The following is a 23,401-nucleotide window of genomic DNA, read 5'->3' as shown; positions in this document are numbered from 1 at the left end:
TCACTTCCGTGGCTGCTTTTGGCGAGGCTCCTGCACCTGGGACTGCCAAGACGGCATCTGCTGGCCCCGCCGGAGCCGCTGTCCGTCATCTCGCTGGTCCCGCTGATGTGGAGCCGAAGCGAGAGGCCGGCTCCGTGGAGCGGGCGGTGCAGCTGGGCGTCTGAAGCTTCCGCTCCGTTCGTCCCATCCTCTGGCGGAACGGCCGGAGTGCGAGGCTGACCGAGGGTGGACCAGGTCTCGCACCGTAGCCGATAGTTCGGCCGTCTTCTGAGCCCTCTCAATGACGCCCCTAAGATGGGGACCAAACAGAACATCGGTGGTGATGGGTGGCATCTCCCTTGCAGATGTTCCGGAATGGAGGGCAGGGCCTTCAGCCAGATCGCTCGCTGGATGAGGGTCTGCCAGGCAGCGATGCGAGCAGAACCGGTGAGCACAGCAGCACACAATCTGAGGATGGCATCAGCAGTCTTAGTAATGACGGCTTTCGACTCCTCAGGAGCTTCCAGCTCCTCCATCATCTTTGAGACGCCGAAGGCAAGAAGGGCGATGTTATTCCCTGCAGCGCCGGTCTGCAAGGCACACTGATGTGCGCGGTCGGTGAGCCGCGTCAGCAGCTGGTCATGTTTTGAAGCGGGAACAGCTCGCGGGCCAGCGAGGTGGTTCTTGGCGCCGAACAGCGAGGCCAAGTCCGGCTCTAGCGGAGGAACGGACGACCAGCCATGGTCGGAAAACCCCTCGACCTTGGTGATGGGCGCATACGTGGAGACTGGCGCCTTGAGCTTGGCAGGCTCGGAGAAGGCGGCAGACCAGCAGCTCATAGCAGCGGGTAAGCGCGGCCAGATAGGGTCTGACAGCGTGTCTGAGTTGCCCCGAAAATTCCCGCCAAATTATCCGCTTCAGGCGGGGCTGGTTCTGGCACAGCTAGCCCCTTGCGGGCTGCTGCCGCAGAAATGATGGCGGGCAGCTCCTGGAGCAGTGCTCTTACTGCTGGCAGGGAGAAGCGAGAAGCCACTGGGGCAGAAGGACCCGCTGAGCGAAGCTCCTCGACCTCCGTTATGTATAGGAGGGATGCCGCCTCATCGTAGTTCTCGCTGTCGGTGACATCATCCAGCCGGTTGAAGCCAGCCGGCTCCTGACCGGCGTCGAAGAAATCCAAAGCCTTGTCCAGCGGGTACGAGTCAGCGACCGGAAATTCTTCATTGGCGGCGGGAGTGAAGTACTCGACCCGGCGAATCTTCTCCGCCACGGGCAGAGCGGCACAGAACGGGCACAAGGTCAAGGCCAGGCCAGCGTGGTGAGCCCCGAGACAGACCTCACACTTAGCGTGCAGGTCGCCGCTGGAAATGGAGCCCGTCTGGCAGGTCGGGCAGGGTCTGGCGTCGCTGGACATGGCTGGTAAGTCGTCTTCTGGATAATTTGCTCTTGCAGGGATAATATTTGCTCTTTGAGGAAGCTCTCAAGCTTGGCATGAAGAGAAAAAGGAGGTGAGCAGTGGGGTCACTGCGGTTATATACCACGAGGGGGCCCACTATTGGTGGGCGTACATTTAAGCTCTTCATGATTGGCTGATGCGGAAATCATCCTTCCAATAGCAGCTAGCTTAAGGGCTAAGACTAGACGAAATAGAACCCGAAACAGTTTCCAGGCCAGACCGAGGCTCAACTGAGGCCTTTCCACAGAGCTAGCTCTGTGGTCACGTGGGTCTGAGGCGGCGGTCACTTGGGTCGGATGCTCAATAGTTATACAGAATTTTAGGCTTTTAATACACTTAAATAGAAGCGTGAGAAAAAAATTCACCCCCCTCAGAGTTGTCATGAGTGTAAACTAGATCATTTAAACCAAAAACATGTTCTGGTACCAGGCTGTAAACAAGTTTATTTCTGCTGTGAAATTGGTATTTTTAACATGGGAGTCAATGAGGATTTGCTCGCTTCTGATACCAGCCCCCAGCGGATGAGGGTGGAACTGCAATTTTTCTTACTTCCGGGTTGGCCTCAATTTTTAAGCTGCATTGCGGGGGCCTGGATATTACACATTTTAATTTAGCATGATGACATCATCAAATTCCCAAAGTGCTCCAAAATGGACCATATTAGTCTACTTTTTAGTGCTTTGTTTGTGCTGATTTGTGCAGGTAAAATTGACGTTTGTGCTGCTATGGTTTCTGAGATATATGCTTGACAACGTTTTTTCAAATACCATGTGTGCCTTTTATTTGTAAATGAGTTCAATAAAGTTTTGCAAGAAAACCTGTCTCCTTTATGTTTTTAAAATAATCTTTATTTGTTGAACATATACAGTAGTAATCAATGTTACTTTTACAAATATTTTTCTTTCATCAATATGAGATATCAGTAAAAAAAAGTATACCTCCAGGATTTGGACCCACATGGTTAACACGGCACCTGAAAACAAAAAGGTACAACCCCACGCTGTGTTATACACAGTATAATGCGCATTGCTTGCATTTCTTTTTTGTCTTTTGCTTTATTACTGTTACATGTGTTTAATATCGTTACCTTGTGTTACCAGTGTGTTCAGTCTTTCATATAAAGTCGTTTTTCTAAATCAAGTCACTTTTGTGCTCTTTTCTTTGTCAGTCTAAAGCAGTGTTTTTCAACCCTGGTCTTCAAGGCACACTGCCCTGCATGTTTTTGTATTCTCCCTGCCTTAACAAGCCCCATTCAGCTGACTGCAGTTCAGCAAAAACTTGTTAATCAACCATCAATTTTAATCAGCTGTGCTGAAGCAGGGAAAACCTGAAAACTCCCTGGACAGTGTGCTTTGAGGACCAGGGTTGAAAAACACTGGTCTAAAGTATATTTGCTTTTCAAACTCCGTCAAATTCACCTCTATAAACTTGAAGGTTATATTTTTCTTTCAATAGATTTGCCATATAGCACTTTGGGAATTTGATGACGTCATCATGCTAAATTAAAACGTGTAATATCTCAGAAACCGTTGCAGCACAAATGTCAGTTTCACCTGCACAAATCAGCACAAACAAAGCACTAAAAAAGTAGACTATTGTGGTCCATTTTGGAGCAGTTTGGAGTAGTCCGGGGGGGACGGTGTCCTCTGAATGACCTATTAAATAAAGTTTAATATCTCCAAAACCATAGCAGCACAAACGTTAATTTCACCTGCACAAATCAGCACAAACAAAGCACTAAAAAATTAGACTATTGTGGTCCATTTTGGAGCACTTTGGGAATTTGATGATGTCATCATGCTAAATTAAAATGTGTAATATCTCAGAAACCGTTGCAGCACAAACGTCAGTTTCACCTGCACAAATCAGCACAAACGAAGCACTAAAAAAGTAGACTATTTTGGTCCATTTTGGAGCAGTTTGGAGTAGTCCGGGGGGGACGGTGACCTCTGAATGACCTATTAAATAAAGTTTAATATCTCCAAAACCATAGCAGCACAAATGTCAATTTTACCTGCACAAATCAGTACAAACAAAGCACTAACCAAGCAGTCTATTTGCCTCCACTTTTGAAGCTGACGGGGGGTCAGCTTCACAGAGCTAAAGTGATGCAATCTACTGAATAAAGTTTCTTCTCCTAGCTGGACAAGTCTGTCATCAATGACCTTGCAACTGGTGATCCCGCTGCAAGAAACAAGAGTCTGATCAAAAAGTGGTGCAAAACAAAGACAAACACGGTAGACAAGCTAAAAAAGCTGCTTTGAGGCTTTTATGTTGTTTATTCATTTGGAAAGGGTGAAAATAAAAATTAAAACTCATGTTCTCTCAGACATTCTGGAATGGCACCGTAGAGAACTGCCCCGCTGGTGCTGTTTGTTGGGAGGATGGAAACCTGACATGGACTGAGATGAACACCACTTTCACTGAATACCAGCAGAAATGTAAGCATGGTGGGATATTTCTTTGAAATATGAGCAAGCCATTCGGCCATCCTCTGATGTCCGGACAATGCCAGCTTTAGAAATGTCGTAGCAATTGCGTTACCTGAAACCTCAAGACCTGAAGTGAGGGATTTCCTTGAAGTAATCTGGTGAACCAGTTTAAGGAACTAGAATGGATCCACATCAGGGGAGAGCTTCAGACGGCAGGATTTGGAGTTTTATTTCCTGATATTCAGACGTCATTAACGCAACTTCATCACTGACTGTTTGCGCTGCAACATTAATGTTTTATCTCCACAAATAACACAAGCCCAGAGGAGTTCTGCGGTGTGGTGATGTTACTAATGCTAATGGGTAGCTTCTACTTGTTAAGATGTTCTCTGCTGATTCCTGGATGCTAAACCAACAAAAGCCTTCCATGTCGTTAGTCAAGATGGGTGAGTCCATGAATGTTCAGTGGCAGCCTACCGTAGATCTGTGAGGATTTCCAAATCCTAGAGTTTCGCCGTCTATTTTCTATCCGAAGCTAATGCAGGAGATAGATGTAGGAGACTATTTTCATGTTCAGCCTACATGAAAAACTCATGAGTGACTGATTATAATCAGAATTTTTTTTTCAGTGTTCTACACCTTCAAGTTAAATGTAACCTGAAATAACCTTTCTATCATCAGTTTTGGCCTGAAACAAAATAATAAAGTAGGCAAGACGTTCTACAGGACGACACAGCAGCACAATGTTGTTATTGTGATTTTATTTCTATTAGGTTTTTCCCTCATTCGGAGCAGCTCTCATTCTCCCTGTGTAAACTCGTTTTTGTACCTAAATAGAAAACACTAACAGCCGCTGTTCCTCTGGAGTCAATCTTGCTACCCCTCCCCTCCTGCTTAGTATGTTCTCAACAATCCCAGTGTTTTATCTAATGCACATTATTTCCATTTTTAAGTGTCACAAGCAAGCTTAGAGCTAACACTTCATGTCTTCAACTGTTATTTACAGGCAAACACCTTTTCGTCAACATTACCTTGCCTGATCTAGCCGTTGGCCTCATTCTCCTAGTTCTGTCTTTGCTCATCCTCTGCACATTCCTCATCCTCATCGTCAAGCTGCTCAACTCCATGCTGAAGGGACAGGTGGCTGTGGTTATCAAAAAAATGCTCAACACAGGTAAAGAGCAAAACGAAACCATCAAATAGCCTTGCCCATATGCTCTGTGAAGCCTGTTTGAGCATATCTGTTCCCACGATGCTAGATGAGCTGTGCAGGTATAGCTTTCCTGTTGTTTCTGGCTTTCCTCCAGATCCAGCTGTTCTGAAGTCTTTTGCAGAGAGCTCAGATATGAATGCTGTTTTTCCAGAATCACTTTTGTTTTTGAATGAACTATTGCCAAAAGGTGAAAGGAGGGCAAATTTAGAAAACATAAAAATGTCCCAAACTAAAATTCTTCATAACACATAAAATGGACAATGATCTATTTCTATGGTATAATTTACAATTTTTTCTAAAGGAAATCATGGGACATAACTCTTGATTATGGCCTCAAGAAATACAAAAATTGTTGTAGCTTAGTCAATTTAGCAAATCTTGAGCTAAAATCTGTGGTTGCAGTATTAGTCAGCACCAAACACACTCCAAGTGCTGCATGCTGTTGTAGTGTTAAGGATTGATCACATATGGAACAAATGATCAACAAGATGTGATAATTCCATATAAATATGAAATATCAATCTGATTGATCTTTTACTGTTTAATCAGATGACTGTAGTTTATTTTACTTATCAGGGAACATGTAAACACCTCATGTTAATTCAGACAGAGCGAAGTTTAGTTTATAAAAAAGAATGTATTTCTACAAGTTACTTTCTGGTCATTTTTTTAATGAAAACTTTACCTTTGATCCGTTACACTGTCTTTAATAAAAAATCTAGACATCATGAAGTAAACAGTTTATTCCATGAATAATTGAATTTATTTGATTGAAATGTGCAGAGATGCACACATACAGCTAACATTTAGAGGCAACCTCATTCAAGACAACTATGACTCGAACAGTTTCTCAAAATAAGGTGTTTTTCCCATCTGAAATGAATGGTGCTTTGCCTCAAATATTTAGTCAAATCACTTCATTTTGTTTGTATGCTAATGTTATTGTTTCACTTCTTGTGTATATTTTTGATTTCAGACTTACCCTACCCCTTTGCATGGGGTACTGGCTATATAGCAATTTTCGTGGGAGCAGGGATGACTTTTCTTGTCCAAAGTAGCTCAGTCTTCACTTCAGCACTTACGCCTCTGGTTGGTAAGTCTAATTTTGCATACTCGTTCCTCTAGGTTTGTTTTGATTTAGATATAAACCCAAACTTACACCTTGTCAATCTTAGGTATTGGTGTAATCAGTCTTGAGAGAGCTTATCCCTTGACACTGGGTGCAAACATGGGTACAACAACCACTGCTGTACTTGCTGCTATGGCTAGCCCTGGAGATAAACTAGCCAACTCATTGCAGGTAAAAATGTTGACCCTCATGGTTGATACAGTTGGAAATGTAAATTTGAAAGTTTATTACGGCTTTATCAATTCAAGGTATTTTTGCTTTTGGGTTTGAGAAAGAAAGAAATGTATTTGAGTGAGCAAAAAAAAATTTTTGCAGGAGTGACTGCCAGCCACACAGCAGCAGGCCCCGCAGACTACTACTACTACTACTACTGGCCTAAAAATAAAAGCTACTTATAAAGCCTATAACAATTTAGGATTTCTTTTTTAATTTTTATTTTTTGCTTTTTAGTCTGAGTAATGAAGGTGTTAGAGTTTTTATTTTATTTTATTGATGATATCCAGAAAAATATTTCACTTTTACAGAGCAAGTCAGCCCAATTCAACCTTTTTTGCTGATAAACTAAGTGGGTGCCAATAATTTGGCACTTCTGCCTAACGCCGGGCACACACCTGCTGCGGAAGCGCCGCGAAAATGGGACCGCCTTCATTTGGCGCCCTTGTTAAGCTATTCTATAGACCACATGGGCTGCTGAATCGCCGCGCGCCAGCGCTCCAGCCCGCGCCGTGCAGCGATCATTTCGGCTTCTGCTCTATTTTTTTAGCGAGCCTTGGGTGAATCGCGTCAATTCTGGCAGGAAGTCAAACCTAGACATAAGAGGCAGGCCGGTAAATTTAACAAAATAAAGCTTTTCAAAATAAAATTCCGCAATAGTCAAATGTGTTCGTAATCAGACACTGCAGAAAAACCACACGAACACACACACACACATCGAACTTGTGTGCGTGTGTGACCACGTGAAGGGGGGTGTGGTTTTGGGTGTCTTTTTTCTGGAGCAAACAGGACAGAGAGGCAGAAAGTCTGAGGCAAGCCGTTAAGATGGATGACTTTAAATTAATTATGGAAGTTGAGAAACACAAGGAGCTGTACGACCCCTGAAAAACATGATTATTTACGTACCCATTTCAGAAGAAACTGCTAGGATACAGCTGCAGAATTTGAGCGGGTTCCAAGAGATTCAACTGGCAGAAACAACTCATACCATAGGTTCACACACACACACACACACACACACACACACACACACGTACAAACACTCAAACGTAGAGGAAAAGAGCTGAGAAAAGGCAGAGAGGAAATGGAGGACACCAAGTGTTTAAAAGAAAATCTACAGCTGAGCCGAGGCGCGCCTCAACTGGGGCGCGTCTGATCTGAACTGAGGAGCGGCAAGCAGCGGCCGAATTTCATGAGCGATTCGCTTCTCGGCGCTTCCGCGGCCGGTGTGTCTCCGGCGTAAAACTGTCAGTGTTGCGCCCTCTTCAGGTAAAAACTCCAAACCCAAAATTCCACTACCTCCGCTCCCGCCTTCCGCAGCCGCTCGCTTCCGAATTCAATTTTTCTTGGTACCCGCTCTACAACGGCTCCGCTCCGGTGCGGAGACCTGAGGTGCGCAAACAGGCATGCGCAGGATTTTCGAGATCTTGCGATACAGTCCGGCCAATAAACGCAGAAGTTAGATCTAAACACCCGTTGTGTGGGAGAAGCATCGAAATGAACTGTTTAATCTGCCCATCATTTGTGTTGAGAGATCAGCAGTGTTTGGATCAACAAAGGGTGACTGCTTTGATAGTGGAAACTGTATTTATGGCTTATTTTTGTGCATTTAAACTTCAGCCGCCATTGATAGTTGTTAAAAGTTGTTAAACCTGTGCATTTGAATAAAAAAATGCTTTTTGTTTATCGATTTATTGTGAAATAACGGAAGTTGTGCTTGCTCCCTTTCCTGTTGGGCGGTTGTGATTTCTGTCCATTGACTGCGGAGGTGCTCCGGCGTCCGGCAAAAATAGAATCAATCCTATTTTTGCCGGATGGCAGAACGGCGGGCGGCGCACTGCGCCACACGGCCGCAGTAGTGGAACAGCTCTGATTGACTACAACGGGACCGTTTTTGCTGCAGAGTTCGTGCCGGAGCGGAGCGGAGGTAGTGGAATTTTGGGGTAAGAGGTACCCTATGACGTTAGATGGTACCACATGATGTCACAATGTGAGCCTGTGTGTATTTGTTAGTGGCTCCGCCCTCTCTGTCTGCCAGGTAACGCCTCCTTGTGACACATTTTTCAAACAGGAAATGGGAGTAGAGTTAGACTCTGGTAGGGGGTGACTTGCTCTTTAATAGACGTTCATCCCAAATAAATTAATAAAAAGATTTGGTTGTACATCTGAGCCAAACACAAAATGCCACCATTTAGAACAGCCTGGATATGTCCTCCTGTTTATGGCCATATTTAACGTGTGTTTGTTTTTTGTTTTAGATTGCACTCTGCCACTTCTTCTTCAACATCATGGGAATCCTACTTTGGTATCCAATCCCCTTCATGCGGGTGCCCATCAGGCTAGCCAGAGGTCTGGGGAACAAAACAGCTAAATACCGCTGGTTTGCTGCCCTCTACCTCTTCTTGTGTTTTGCAGTTCTACCTCTCAGTGTATTTGGCCTTTCATTGGCTGGCTGGCAAGTCGTGGTTGGCGTTGGTGTGCCTGTAATTGCGTTAATTGTCGTGGTTGTCATCATCAGTGTTATGCAGTCTCGATGCCCACGCTATCTTCCAAAGGTCCTCCGCACCTGGGACTTTTTGCCTCGACCCCTTCACTCCATGGCTCCCATGGACAGGGTGGTGACTTCGTCCATGCTGTTTTGTGGCAGACACTGCTGCTGCTGTTGCAGATGCAGCACCTGCTGCAGAAAAGACGATGATGAGGAAAAGATCTCAAGGATAAACATGAAAGGTCTAGAGATGTACAAGAACTCGGCCTTGACTACAGATAAAAACATAAACAAGAGTGTTATAGCAACTCACCTTTAATGTCATAATGTTAAAATGTTATGCGGGTGCAATACAGCGATGGGTGTGTAACATCCATAATTCCAGGTTTCAGTTTGTAAGAATAATTAATAGCAGTGTAACTCAATTATCAAAGGAAACAAAGCAAACACTGAAGTTGAAAAAGTCTAACTATTCTTCCCAGAAGTAACCTGAAATTTTAAGATAAAAATCAGTTGGACTATATTCATGCAGATGATTTTCTAAATATTTGAATGTAGTGCAAAAGTCCATTTATTGAGTAATTAGACTGAGAGACCATCTAAAGGCTTAGGAATCCTTTGCAGGTGTTTAGGATTCATTAGCTGATTAGAGTGTGACACGTTGAGTCTAGAACATTGAACCTTCTCACAATATTCCAATTGTCTGAGATTTTGAATGTAGAGTTTTCATCAGGTGTAATCCATAATCATCCTAATTATAACAAATATCAGGCTTTACATGTAATGAGTCTATCTCATATATTAATTTCATCTTTTAAATGGAACTACAGACATAAATGAATTTTGCACAAGATTCAATTTTTAATAGAATCAGCTCCTCTAAATCTGAGACCATGGTCTTGATTTGGAAAGGGTAGAATGCCTTCTCCGGGTCAGGGATGAGGTCCTGGCCCAAGTGGAGGAGTTTAAGTTTCTCAGGGTCTTGTTAACGAGTGAGGGAAAACTGGAGCGTGAGATCGACAGGCGGATCGGTGCTGCATCTGCAGTGATGCGGGTGTTGTACCGGCCTGTCGTGGTGAAGAGAGAGCTGAGTCAGAAGGCGAAGCTCTCGATTTACCGGTCGATCTACATTCCTACCCTCACCTATGGTCATGAGCTTTGGGTAGTGACCGAAAGAATGAGATCACGGATACAAGCGGCCGAAATGAGTTTCCTCCGCAGAGAGGCTGGGCTCTCCCTTAGAGAAAGGGTAAGAAGCTCAGTCATTTGGGAGGGGCTCGAAGTAGATTTGCTGCTCCTCCACATCGAGAGGAGCCAGTTGAGGTGGCTCGGGCATCTGGTCAGGATGCCTCCTGGACGCCTCCCTGGTGAGGTTTTCCGGGCACGTCCAACCGGGAGGAGACCTAAAGGTAGACCCAGGACACGGTGGAGGGACTATGTCTCTCACCTGGCCAGGGAACGCCTTGGGATTCCCCCGGAGGAGCTGGCCCAAGTGGCTGGGGAGAGGGAAGCCCGGGCCTCTTGCCTTAGGCCACTGCCCCCACGACCCGACTCCGACTAAGCGGATGAAAATGGATGGATGGATGGATGGATGGATGGATTGATTCTATTTTTTCTGTTGTCAACTGTAAATGTGCAAGTTTTGAGTGTTTTTTGTGAGTTATGTGTGTTTTTTACAGTTATTTTGGAAGATAAAAAAACTCTTCGTATTGTTTGTGATTTGCGATGATGAAAATATATCTTTATCGATTAGCATAAACATTTCATGGTGAATATAGTATAAGGCTGCCGTAGGCCGAATAGCACAATACAAGGCAAAACAAAAGGTATTGCTTATAATGCCAATTCTTTGTTAAAAAGAGAAAGAACAAAGTGCAAACAGCTCATGTACATAGGGTTCAAAGACAGAAAGTTAAAGACATTTAAACAACAAAACAAAAACCACATTAAATATACTTTCCACCCTATACACATATATACACATGAAATTTACACAGTATTCATTGCAAAAAGAAGTAAGAATTAAAAAAGCCAAGATTTTCAATATTCTTATTTTGTACTATTCATTCGTGTTCTGTATACTTTTCTAATCATCTAGTTTTTAGCATATTTTTAAACACTGAAAATAACAACACCTTTTTAAATAATTGTCATAACTGTTCCACCAATTAACTCCTCTAACAGAAACACATCTGTTTTATGTTTGTCCTTAGCTTTTTCTTTTTGAAAAAAGCTGTTCCTCTTAAGTCATACTGACCGTCTCTGACCTCAAACAACTTCTGTGTTCTTTGGCAAAACAAATAATTTTTTGCTTTATACTGTATCTGTGCAGTTTTATATTCAATGAAATCATAACATTTCAGGGTTTCAAATTAATGAACATATGTTGGTTGGTTCTAGTTTGATTGATTTATAATTGTTATAGCACTTTTTTGCAGCTTAAAAACAGGAAGACTATTAGTTTTATATGCATGCATTTCTCAGTTTGAATCACTAGCCAACGCTACTTACTTATTTCTGATAGAGTACTCAATTTGTTGAAAGGTTTTAAATATTGTTTCTTAAACCAGCTTAAACAAATTCTTTGGATAAAACAAAGTAATAATAAACATTTTTAATAATATAGTAACAAAAATGAATCAGGGTTAGAATTAGCTTTATCAGCTAAGACTGTTGCACAATCAAGGAATTTGGCTTCGGATTCACACGCTATTATACAAGCAATGTTATGGAGATCAAGAAAAAAATCAAAGACAAAATGTATGTTTAGGCATTTTATTAAAATGTGTAAGTTTATAAAAAATCCAAAGGTTTGTTGCAGAAGTGCAGTATGCTTGTTGTTAAGCAGGGGCCAGGAACTGTCCCTTTGGCAGTTGGTTTTTTATATAAAGTGCTCTTTAACACTGACTGTATGATTAAAGTTAGCAATATTTGTGTGCAGGTTGTGTGGAGTCATTTAGCTGCTCTTTTCCTGACTCTATAACTTAATCCAAAGGGGTTCAAATAAAGGCAACTGGACTTCTTTGGTTTCTTGAAGATGTTTCGCTTCTCATCGGAGGAGCTTTGTAAATTCTAACTGGAATATAGGAGAGTCAGTTTAAAAACTGTAGCTGTCTATTGTTATTTAAAGCTGCTTTCCGGATTTTTACCCTTTCAGAAATGATGTATGCTTTTTCAGAAATTTGTAAAAGTTATTGTCTCATCATGTACTGTAATATAATGTAAGCAATACCATTTTTTTTGTTAAGCACACCCCCTGCCCCGCAGAGCTCCATGCAATAGGAAACTGAGTGCCGACCAGAACTAACAATAGCGTTAGACTACCGCTTACTTGCTTCAAATTTAAGGAATACCTCGGCTGCAGAGTTGATGAACTTTTCATGGACAAGTACGTCTTTAAAATATAGATATATGAAAACACAACATGGCATGAGAATAATACTCGTAAAACAATGTGTTTTAGCTCTGTTTGTTGGCTACAGAAGCACATTTATAAACAGAAACATGAAGTCACCATCTTTAAAAAAGAGAGCAACAGATTTTTTGTTGTGATATGCTTGTCAGCCACTAGATGGTGCCGTCAGATAAGAGAAATACTCCGGAAAGAAGCTTTAATGAGCAGAAACTACTCTGGATGCCCCTCCTCTATCGCTTGATGAGTCATTAGCCTCTGTTGAGAGGGAATCATTGTGTTGATTAAATGCTGAAACTGGAGCGAATCTCACACAGCTTCAGAGATTTATTGAAGATCCGTGTGAAGGTGTGGGCCAATTGATCAGCACAGGCTTTGAGAAAAGAGGGGGAAATACCATCAGGACCTGGAGCTTTCCTGGTCTGAAGTTAAGAAAGCCACCTCACAATCCCAATTAGGGCTGCTCGATTATGGCAAAAATAATAATCACGATTTTTGTGACTGAAATTGAGATCACGATTATTTAGGACGATTTTTCAATTTATGATGATTTTATTTGTTTTTATTCAGTCATAAAATTGCTCAGGGCACAATTAGGACAAAAATAAGAAACAAGATGATCACTAAAATAACTCCTGATTCCCAGTATAAAAAGACCAATATACTTATAGCTCATAGTCTATGACCCAAGGGCTATAGACCTTGGTTTAACTCATTTAAGTCTAACCAGTACAGAACCAAATACCAATATCTTGCAAATACTGACAGCAAGAATTATACAGTGGCATTTATAACAAATAAATGCAAATAAATTGATGTTCACAAAATGTTGCATAACATTTATTGAGTCGTGTCAAGGTGCTGTAGGAGCACCGTGTCCTCAGAGAGGTTAGTTATTAGTTATCAGCGTGAGGAACTTATTTCTACCTTATTTATAAACTATTTATTTACAAGTCCATCAGTTAATGTAATAATTGTCCCAACCACAGCTGCACCCCCCACCCCCCAACCCGGTCTCACAGCAATCGGGCAAGCTGCACGTGTGTTTAGCGCGCTGCACGCGCACATTTAGCTGTTTTTAGCTGCTCAGGAGTCCGCAGGTGCGGTGTGTGTGTCACTCACTCTGGTTAATCCAACAAGGAGCCGGCTCCGAGAGCTGTCTTTAGCGACCGACACATCACTACATCGTTCCCTTTCCTAATGTTGTGAAGAACGGTCCGGAGCTCAGGCGGAGTGTTTAGCTAACCTGCAGGAAATGTCGACGACCGTTATCCAGAAAGTAGCTAAGGGTTACCAGAGATGTTTCTGAGGTGTTCGCTAGGTACTTTTAGGATTAAAAAGTCAAGAAGGGGGTCTGAAAAGCTGCTAGAAATAGCGTCAAAGTCGCTAAGTTGGCAACACTGTGGAGGAGTGCTTCATTTGCAACTCAGGGCAGCGCAAGCGGGAGGAGCAAATAATCGGCTTGTTTTGTTTTTTATAATCGTTCAAAACTCAGATCGTAATCGTGATTAAAATTCGATTAATTGAGCAGCCCTAATCCCAATGTTTTAATATCTGTACAATCATGTCATGTTCCGCATGTGGGTTTATTTTTGTTATTTAAAAGAACAGTTAGGGTCAGGATTGTGGAGTTGGGTATGCCATCCTTCCAAACACAAGCACAGTGTGTGTGTGTGTGTGTGTGTGTGTGTGTGTGTGTGTGTGAGAGAGAGAGAGAGAGAGAGAGAGATTGCCAGGTTACACACCAGCAATATGAAACCGATAGGTTTCTGAGACCATTTTTGGTGGTCTCGTAATTCGTGACTTTTAGTGCTGTAATCTTTGAAAAATATGAAAAGTAAACATTAATATATTATTACAAACTTTGTAACAGCCATTATCATTTAATTGAGTTATTTCAGCACCTTATCCTTCCTTTTGTGTTTTATAGGTAATTTAAAAATTGGTTTCGCACACCATATCGTGTGTGTTGTGTACAATATCAGAGCCCCCTGCTGGTAGAAAACTGCACAGCAGGGCTGATACAACCGATACAATGTAGCACCTCAGCAGCAGGACTTCTCTTGGCCTCAAATTTTGACTTCTCGCTAAAAAATATAAATTGCCATCGAAGGACACAGACTCACGAAACATTTTGTGCTATTTTCTCATCCACTCCTAAACAACAATCAATAGTGAAATGATGATGTAATTAAAGCTGCAGAACTGTGGGAAGGAAAAAAGATAAAAACAAGAAGGCAGAGTGACTGCATTAATAGAAGAGGACGCAGCACAGAACAGGTTGGACTGTAGCAGCGACAACGAGTGGGAGCAACGTCTTTGACTGACAGCGGGGCAGAGGCTGGACCTCTGCCTGCATCCGTGAGTAGACTGCTTCCACTGTCGTATGCAGGGTGACGTTCCGTTTGGGCCAATCCTACGGGAGGAGAAAGAGATGACACCACTTCACAGACAAAGGTTCTGCCCCAGTGTTTTGTCCTTGGCAGGGAGGAGCGGCGAGAGCCTCTGGGAGATCATGGCTGAGATGATCGCCTGATGAGAGCGAGACCAGACTGCTGGGGTCGGACGCAGAAGCCGGGAGGTCGCCTTTCCCATCCTGGAAATTCCCTCTGTGTGACGTTGTAGATCTGGGTGGAGCCCAAGTACCTTTGGGGGTCTTCTTAAAGAACTTGTGTTAATTGCTTTTATGGACTCGAACTTTTTTAGTCTGCATTGATTCTTGAGCATTTTTTAGACTTTATATACTTTTAGACTGGGGATTATTCTTTTAAGCAAAGACTTCTATATTTAGCTAATAAAAGAGGTTGCAGACAAACTTCTGCTCTCCTGTGTCTGTCCCTCTGGTTTAGCACACTCGCTCTCCACCTGTGTCATTGCGAATCCCTGGTATGACGCTTGAGCTCTGCAGTTCCAGCATTGCCCAGGTGACACTTTTACTGAGGATTATGAAATTTGGTACACGTATGTAGTGTCTGGCAGGTTTCAAAAGAGGGTGGGGCTTTAGCGGTATGGCGAATTTAGGCATCACACCACGGAATTACTAGGGCTTTAGACCCACAACCTAAAATTGGTAAGCCATTGGTAATCAAAAGTTGTCTAAAGAGTTTTCAAAAGGACTAATGGTGTTGGTGTAGCTTAGTCTCAAATATTGGTCTTTTGACATTAAAGTCCTTGGTTTATTAACTTGCAGACACATGATCAGAGCTATATCCAACTTAGTGTGTGTCATCACATATCTCAAGACAATGACAGTGCCATTTCCTGCCATCAACAAAGCCACTGCCCCTGACAACATGAAGTACATTGTTTGACTCCAAAAGGTCCACATTTGACCCTTTGTATCAAATCAACATGAGACACTATCCATTTACAGAAGACATGCTGGTGTCATGCAGAATTCAGTACTAAGATATATCAAGAGAGGATGGGATTGTGGTGGCACGGCAAAGTCTGATGGCAAGCAGTGGCCTTACGTTTGGCTGTAATTTCATCATACACACCGATTTTCACCAAATTAAACACAAGAGATGTTAATACAGCCTCTGAAAGCAATTTGTTGGTAATTGTAGTCTTAATTTTGCCACAGGGACATCTCTTTAATAACTTCTACAAAAAAGGCCATAATGTCAGTATGCTTTCTTGTTTAATCCTTGTAGCTGTGTTGAGTGTTAACTTGAAAAGGTTTGTACACTCTGTAAGCCTCTAGCTGCGTTTTATACTCAACAAGCTATCCTATTTAATCCTGACCCCTACAGATGACATGCTCAGTGAATGTCACAGACAATGGCAAACAGAGGAGCAGGTGCCTGAAATACTATTGTGGAAGGACACTTCTGTTTGTGATGTACCACAGACAAGACATAGGACAACTAAGACAAACAAAAACTGAGCTTTAGGTAGCATGAGGTTGACGTTTCTGAACAGAAACGTTAGCAGAAATGTTAGCATTACCTATGCACTCTTCTGAATTAAGATTTCTGAAGTTTATCCTGGAATATGCCCGTCTCTCTCCCAGTTAAATGGTCACAGGCCCAAGTGCTCGATTGACCACTGGTACTTCTGAGGCCTTGACTTCCCAAAAAACCTTTATTTTCTCTTTGATTCCTTGACATTTTGACTGTTATATGTAAATGTGTACACTGGTCTCATAATGTTTTAATGTTCCCTTAAACCATGAAACAGTCAGAATTGTATATTTTTGTAAACAGACCTTATAAACCATAATTGTCTCCATAAACCACCAGGTTGTCATGTCCTCATGAGCCTGTGAAAATTCATATATGAAATGTATGTATGTTCTGATATGCTTTTCTTAGTTTTGAAGTGAGACTTTTCTTCTTTACGTAAAATCAAAATTTTTGACATACTTAATGTGTTCACCAGATGCAGGGAAAGGTGTGTCCTCATAAACCACCAAAAAGTCATAGTAGTTTCATAAACCATAAATGCATGTGTGTGTGTGTGTGTGTGTGAGAGAGAGAGAGAGAGAGAGAGAGAGAGAGAGAGAGAGAAATATGTACCTCATTCTCCTCCACCTCTTAACGCAGTCGGCCAGTCCCATACCAACTATTCCATTAGGATTATGTAAATGTTCATATCATGAAACTTTCTCTGAAAGACATTCTACAATCTGCTCCATGTCACCTGTTGGAGATAGGGGTGGGAATTGATAAGTTTTTATCAATATCAATGCCATTGTCTATCAATCCAATTCATTATCAATTCTCTTATCAGTTTCTGGGTAGTTCAATAGATGGCAAAAAATAAATAGCACACGGTCTCCTACATTATAACTGTCCTTTTATTATTGATAAATAATCAATTGTACCTGGTATTGGTTGGAAAGATCTTTCAAATGTTCTCTTTTCTGCTCCTTGTGAAGGCAGAGTCATCTTCATGTCCAGTGTAGTGTTGCTGTAGCTTTTGCAAAATGGGCAAAATCTCACCACAGGTTGGACTTTAGTCGCTGAAGTCTGCTAGTGTGGAACTGTGTATATAAGGCAAATGACGCTAACATAATAGGCAGTGTTAGCTGATTAATTACCTGCAGTATTAACAGGAGAGGACGTGCAAATGCTGTTGCTGCTGCATTGAAATTCACTAGTCTGGGACTTCCGGTTGGAACACCGACGTGATGGCCGCGCTGTGAGAGAGCTCTCGATAGAACCAAAGTAAACGACCACAAAACCCCCTCTAAATGGCGAAATCAACCTAGTGAATGAAAGAAGATACTGAGGGGCAAAGAAACACACCAAAGACTTGTGCCTTATTGCGGTGCTTTGCAAGAAAATCATCTTTGACAAGTGCTAGTGTTACCTGCTAAAGCTAAGCGCCGCAAATCTATGGGAGAACAGCACAAAGGTAACTAGCGAGCTAACTAAGCTAGGCTAACACGAAAGATGACAGAATACGGAGTACTCCTTCAAGAGATTAGAGACTTTCGTCAAGAAAACAACGAAAAATTAAAAAGCATTAAAGACGACATTGCTAAAGTGAATGAGCGAATGGAAGAAGCTGAAGGGAGGATCGAGAGAGCGGAGGAGAGACTTCAGAATATGGAAGATGCTATGACCGAGCTAGTGCAGTTGCACGTGAGATCGACTGACAAGCTGACTGAAATGGAAAGCCGCTCAAGGAGAGAGAATATCAGGATTCATGGTGTGCCGGAAACATCGGAGCGAGATTCACAGTCGAGCGTTTTTGTTGAAACATTGTTGCGCGAAGGCCTGAAGCTGGAGGCTGTAGAGAACATTAACATCGAACGGGCTCACCGCTCTCTGGGCCCACTACCCCCAAGCGGGGCTCCACCACGTTCTATTCTTGTGAAGTTTCTAAGCTTCAAGACCAAGGAAAAGATACTTTGCAAATCCTGGCAACAGAAAGGCTTCACCTGGAACGATAAACAAATAGTGCTGGATAATGACTACTAGGGATGAGCCGGATACTCGTTTCAGACAAGTATCCGGTATGGATAAAGCATTTTTGACTAGTACGAGCATGAACCGAGTAAAACTCGTCAATATCCGTAATCGTGCAGAAGGAAAATCCTCATTGGGTAACTGACTGTCTTCACGCTCTGTGATTGGCCGGTCAAATAGAGCGCCCGCCCCTCCCTACTCACAAAACTGAGTCAGCAGCAGCCGGGAGCTCAGTCCAGCACATGCATCCACGCACACACACAGACAGACAGGAACGGATCTATCTGTGCTTGCTTCACTGCAGCACTCCCTAGGTTTTTTTCAGCTCGCCTCATTTTCAGTTTCATATTTAAAGTTATTTTTTTCGTAACGTACGTGGTGCATTGGCAAAACAGAGTGACGTGCTGCGTTAGTAGCTGCCTGCCTCCGCTCCGGTCAGGTTTTTTTTTTACTCTCTCCCCCTCTATCTCTCCCCCTCTCACTCTTTCTCTCTCCCTCTCTTTTTCTCTCTGTCCTTTTTTTCTCTCTTATACAATCAGTGATACTGAGGGTACTTCTACTTCAGCTGAGACTGAACCAGGCAGCACCCACCTTGTCCCCACTGAGACCAATATTGCATCTAGTGATGGACGTCCTCCTCCACCAAAAAACAGAAGGAACTCTGCAGTATGGGATTCTTTCACTGTTTGTAAAAATGATCCCTCCAAAGCCATGTGTAAGCTTTGCAAGTCCAAAATAGGCAGAGGTAGAGATCCAAAACATTACAATACAACATCTCTACATAACCATCTGTTATATCTTCATAGCATGAGAAAGCCCACTGCATCAGTCACCTCCACCTCTTCCACCTCTCATGGCAACATGCCTTCTCAGGACACTGGTGACCAGCTGGGTGCTGCTAAGGGCTCACCATCTTCGACTTCTTCACCACCAATACTCACTGCATTTGCAGCAAAGCAGCCATTCTCTGCAAACCATCCCCGGTCAAAAAGAATTACGGATTTTCTCTGTACTGGGAAACCTTGATTGCTGATTGGCTGCACCTGGCGGTAAGGCGTTTCCTGTTTTCAGTGTTGCACTCCGTGTAGCTGTTTGGTGTTTGGGGCTCGCTAAAGCTGATTTAATTTCTCTGTACTTGGATATCTCTGAGTTATTGTAGCACAAAAGCACGCTAAAACACACATTTTCTGTTGTTCCACCTAGCTTTTAGGGAACCATTTGAGTTTGCACGCAGTTTATTTGGTACTGAACAGTTTGCTCATCCAGTTAGCTTAGCCTCAGCATGGCTATGGCTACTTCTGTCTTTGCTTCTCCGTCTCCTATCTCTTGCTCTGTGTCAGATGTTTAGTTACTCCTCTGCCTCCTTTAGTGATAATGGTACGTGTAATAAATGTAGCATTTTTGTAGCTTTGGAGGCGAGGGTGTCGGAATTGGAGTCCCGGCTCCGCGCTGTTGAAAAACCTGTAAACAGCCGTAGTTACTTAGCTAGCGCGGGGCTAACTAGCTCAGAACAACCACGTAACGACCCTCCAGTGGAACCCGAGCAGCCGGGACCTCAGGCCGGCTGGGTGACGGTACGCAGGAAGCATAGAACCCAGCCCGTGGGCCACCACCAACCCGTCCACTTTTCTAATAGATTTTGCCCGCTCAGTGATGCACCCACTGATAAGCCGACTCTGATCATTGGCAGCTCCATAGTCAGAAATGTGGCATTAGAGGCTCCAGCAACCATAGTTAAATGTTTACCTGGGGCCAGAGCGGGCGACATTAAATCTTATCTGAAACTGCTGGCTAAGGATAAGCGTAAATACAGTAAGATTGTTATTCACACTGGCGGTAACGACACCCGGTTATGCCAATCGGAGGTCACTAAAACTAATGTTGCTTTGGTGTGTAAGTTTGCCAAAACAATGTCGGACTCCGTAATTTTCTCTGGCCGCCTGCCTGATCGGACCAGTGACGACATGTTTATCCGCATGCTGTCCTTCAACCGCTGGCTGTCTAGGTGGTGTCCTGAAAACAACGTGGGCTACATTGATAATTGGAAAACTTTTTGGGGAAAACCTGGTCTGATGCGGAGAGACGGCAAGGTTCCTTGCTTTGTTCTCGGAGATTAATGTAATGCCATTAAGGTCAGGCGATTGGCTAAGCAATTTCCTTTTCTGGATTTCTGGTCCAAAGATGAGAACTTCCGTCTTGTCTTGATTTAAAAGCAAGAAGTTTAGAGTCATCCAATTTTTTATGTCCTCAAGACAAGCCTGTAATCTACCCAACCGATTAGGTTTATCAGGGTTAATGGATAAATATAACTGAGTATCGTCAGCATAACAGTGGAAGTTTATCCCATGCTGTCTAATGATTTTACCAATTGGGAGCATATATATAGTAAAAAGAATTGGTCCAAGCACTGAACCCTGTGGTACTCCACAAGTAACCCTGGAGTATGAAGAAGATTTGTCATGTACATTTACAAAATGAAATCTGTCAGACAGGTAGGATTTAAACCAGCCTAACACTGTTCCTTTGATCCCTACAACATGTTCAAGTCTTTCTAAAAGAACATTGTGATCAACTGTGTCAAAAGCAGCACTGAGATCTAACAAGACTAGAACAGACACAAGATTCCTATCTGAGGCCATGAGAATATCATTTGTAACTCTCACTAATGCAGTTTCAGTGCTGTGATACTCTCTAAAACCAGACTGAAATTCCTCAAACACAGAGCATTAGTGTTTAAATGCTGACATACTTGGATGGCCACTATTTTCTCCAGGACTTTGGATAAAAATGGAAGGTTAGATATTGGTCTATAATTCATTGGGTCATCTGGATCCAGAGAAGGCTTCTTAAGTGAAGGTTTGATTACAGCAACCTTAAAATCTTGTGGTACATACCCATTTACTAAGGATAGATTGATTATATCTAGAATGGGGGCAGTAACCAAAGGAAATGCATCTTTAAATAATTTGGTTGGGATTGGATCCAAAATGCAAGTTGAAGGTTTAGATGAAGCTAATATTTTTGATAACTCTGAAAGCTCAACTGGATCAAAACGGTTCAAGCACAGATGAGGTTCTACAGTCACTTCTGAAGCTGCCTCACTTACTGAGGAAGAAGAAATCGCATTAGGGAGGATGCTAAAGATTTTGTTTCGAATAGAATTAATTTTACTTGTAAAAAATCCCATGAAGTCATTGTTGCTGAGGGCTAAGGGAATAGATGGCTCAGAGCTATGATTCTGTGTAAGTTTAGCAACTGTACTGAAAAGAAATTTAGGATTATGCTTATTCTCTTCAATTAATGCTGAAAAATATGCAGTTCTAGTTTGTCGAAGCTTATTTTTATAAAGCACAAGACTATTTTTCCAGGACAGGTAGGCCTCCTCATGGTGCGTAGAGCGCCATGTTCTCTCCAATTTCCTAGAGTTTTGTTTTAAGGCTCGTAGATGAGAGTTAAACCAGGGAGCCAACTTCCTGTCCCTAATTACCTTCTTTTTTAAAGGGGCAACATCATCTAATGCCACACGTAAAGAGGAATTAACATGATGAACTAAGGCATCAATTTGTGAGGGGCTAGAACTGAAAATATTGCCCTCTGCTACGTTCCTCTGAGATGCTGAGGACAGTAAAGATGGAACAGTTGATTTAAAAGACGCAACTGCGTTGTCAGATAGAGACCGGCTATAATGAAATTTACTTTCATGTCTCGAGAACTCAGTTATAAAAAACTCAAAGGTTATCAGAAAGTGGTCTGAGAGGACTGGATTATGTGGAAAGATTGTTATTTCCTCACACTCAATGCCATAAGTCAGAACAAGGTCCAATGTATGATGGCAGGAGTGGGTGGAGCTATGTATTCTTTGAGTAAAACCAATTGAGTCTAAGATATTACTAAAGGCTACATTGAGGCAATCATTTTCGATGTCCACATGAATGTTGAAATCCCCCACTACAATGACCTTATCAGTATTTAGCACCAAATCAGATAAAAAATCAGAGATCTGATCCAAAAACTCAGAGTAAGGGCCTGGTGGACGATATAAAACTGCAAACAAGAGTGGTTTTACAGTTTTGCTATCTGGATTAGGAAAACCAAGAATAAGGTGTTCAAACGAACTGTAACTATTAATCTGTAAGGGACTGATTAATAAGTCCGAATGAAAAATGGTTGCCACTCCTCCTCCTCGCCCTGTACTTCGAACAATATGATGATTTAAATAATTTGAAGGAGTCGACTCGTTTAAGCTAACATAGTCCTCTTGCTGCAGCCAGGATTCTGTGAGAGAGAGCAAAGAGATCTGATTATCACAAATCAACTCATTAACTAACAAAATCTTAGAAAAAATGGATCTAATGTTCAACAACCCACATTTAATTTTTCTAGTTTTCTGCTCAGTTGAATTTGTTCTAATATTTATGAGATTTCCATGATTTGCTTTATTAAGCCTGATATTTAATCTGTGTGGTTTTGGCCGTGGGCAGGACACTGTCTCTATGGGGTAGTGGGTGGGTAACAGTACAGAAGCTGCAGAGGGGTGGGTTAAACTACAACTCTGCTTCCTGGTCTGGATCCTGGGTTGTCATGGAGGACTAACAAAACTGGCCATATTCCTAGAAAGAAGAGCTGCACCATCCAAAGAGGGATGGATGCCGTCTCTCCGCATCAGACCAGGTTTTCCCCAAAAAGTTTTCCAATTATCAATGTAGCCCACGTTGTTTTCAGGACACCACCTAGACAACCAGCGGTTGAAGGACAGCATGCGGCTAAACATGTCGTCACTGGTCCGATCAGGGAGGGGGCCAGAGAAAATTACGGAGTCCGACATTGTTTTGGCAAACTTACACACCGAAGCAACATTAATTTTAGTGACCTCCGATTGGCGTAACCGGGTGTCGTTACCGCCAGCGTGAATAACAATCTTACTGTATTTACACTTATCCTTAGCCAGCAGTTTCAGATAAGATTTAATGTCGCCCGCTCTGGCCCCAGGTAAACATTTAACTATGGTTGCTGGAGTCTCTAATGCCACGTTTCTGACTATGGAGCTGCCAATGATCAGAGTCGGCTTATCAGTGGGTGCGTCACTGAGCGGGGAAAATCTATTAGAAACGTGGACGGGTTGGTGGTGGCCCACGGGCTGGGTTCTATGCTTCCTGCGCACCGT

At 42.7% G+C, this 23,401-nt stretch overlaps 1 protein-coding gene across 1 annotated transcript in view; it reads left to right on the top strand.

Moving 5' to 3' along the window:
• The window catches only part of LOC107373001 (sodium-dependent phosphate transport protein 2B-like), a 77,660-nt gene extending 63,638 nt beyond the window's left edge, over positions 1-14,022 (top strand). The window contains exons 8-13 of the mRNA XM_070554011.1: positions 3,574-3,669; positions 3,762-3,873; positions 4,871-5,038; positions 6,054-6,170; positions 6,253-6,377; positions 8,678-14,022. Coding sequence (XP_070410112.1) covers positions 3,574-3,669; positions 3,762-3,873; positions 4,871-5,038; positions 6,054-6,170; positions 6,253-6,377; positions 8,678-9,226 — 1,167 coding nt within the window. The 3' untranslated portion in view covers positions 9,227-14,022. The remainder of the gene's footprint in view (positions 1-3,573; positions 3,670-3,761; positions 3,874-4,870; positions 5,039-6,053; positions 6,171-6,252; positions 6,378-8,677) is intronic.
• Positions 14,023-23,401: the final 9,379 nt, after the last annotated feature.

This window comes from Nothobranchius furzeri, chromosome 8 (genome assembly GCF_043380555.1).
Source record: "Nothobranchius furzeri strain GRZ-AD chromosome 8, NfurGRZ-RIMD1, whole genome shotgun sequence".
Taxonomy (NCBI): domain Eukaryota; kingdom Metazoa; phylum Chordata; class Actinopteri; order Cyprinodontiformes; family Nothobranchiidae; genus Nothobranchius; species Nothobranchius furzeri.
The sequence above is the reverse complement of the archived record's forward strand: the minus strand, read 5'-3'. Positions and strand labels throughout refer to the sequence as shown.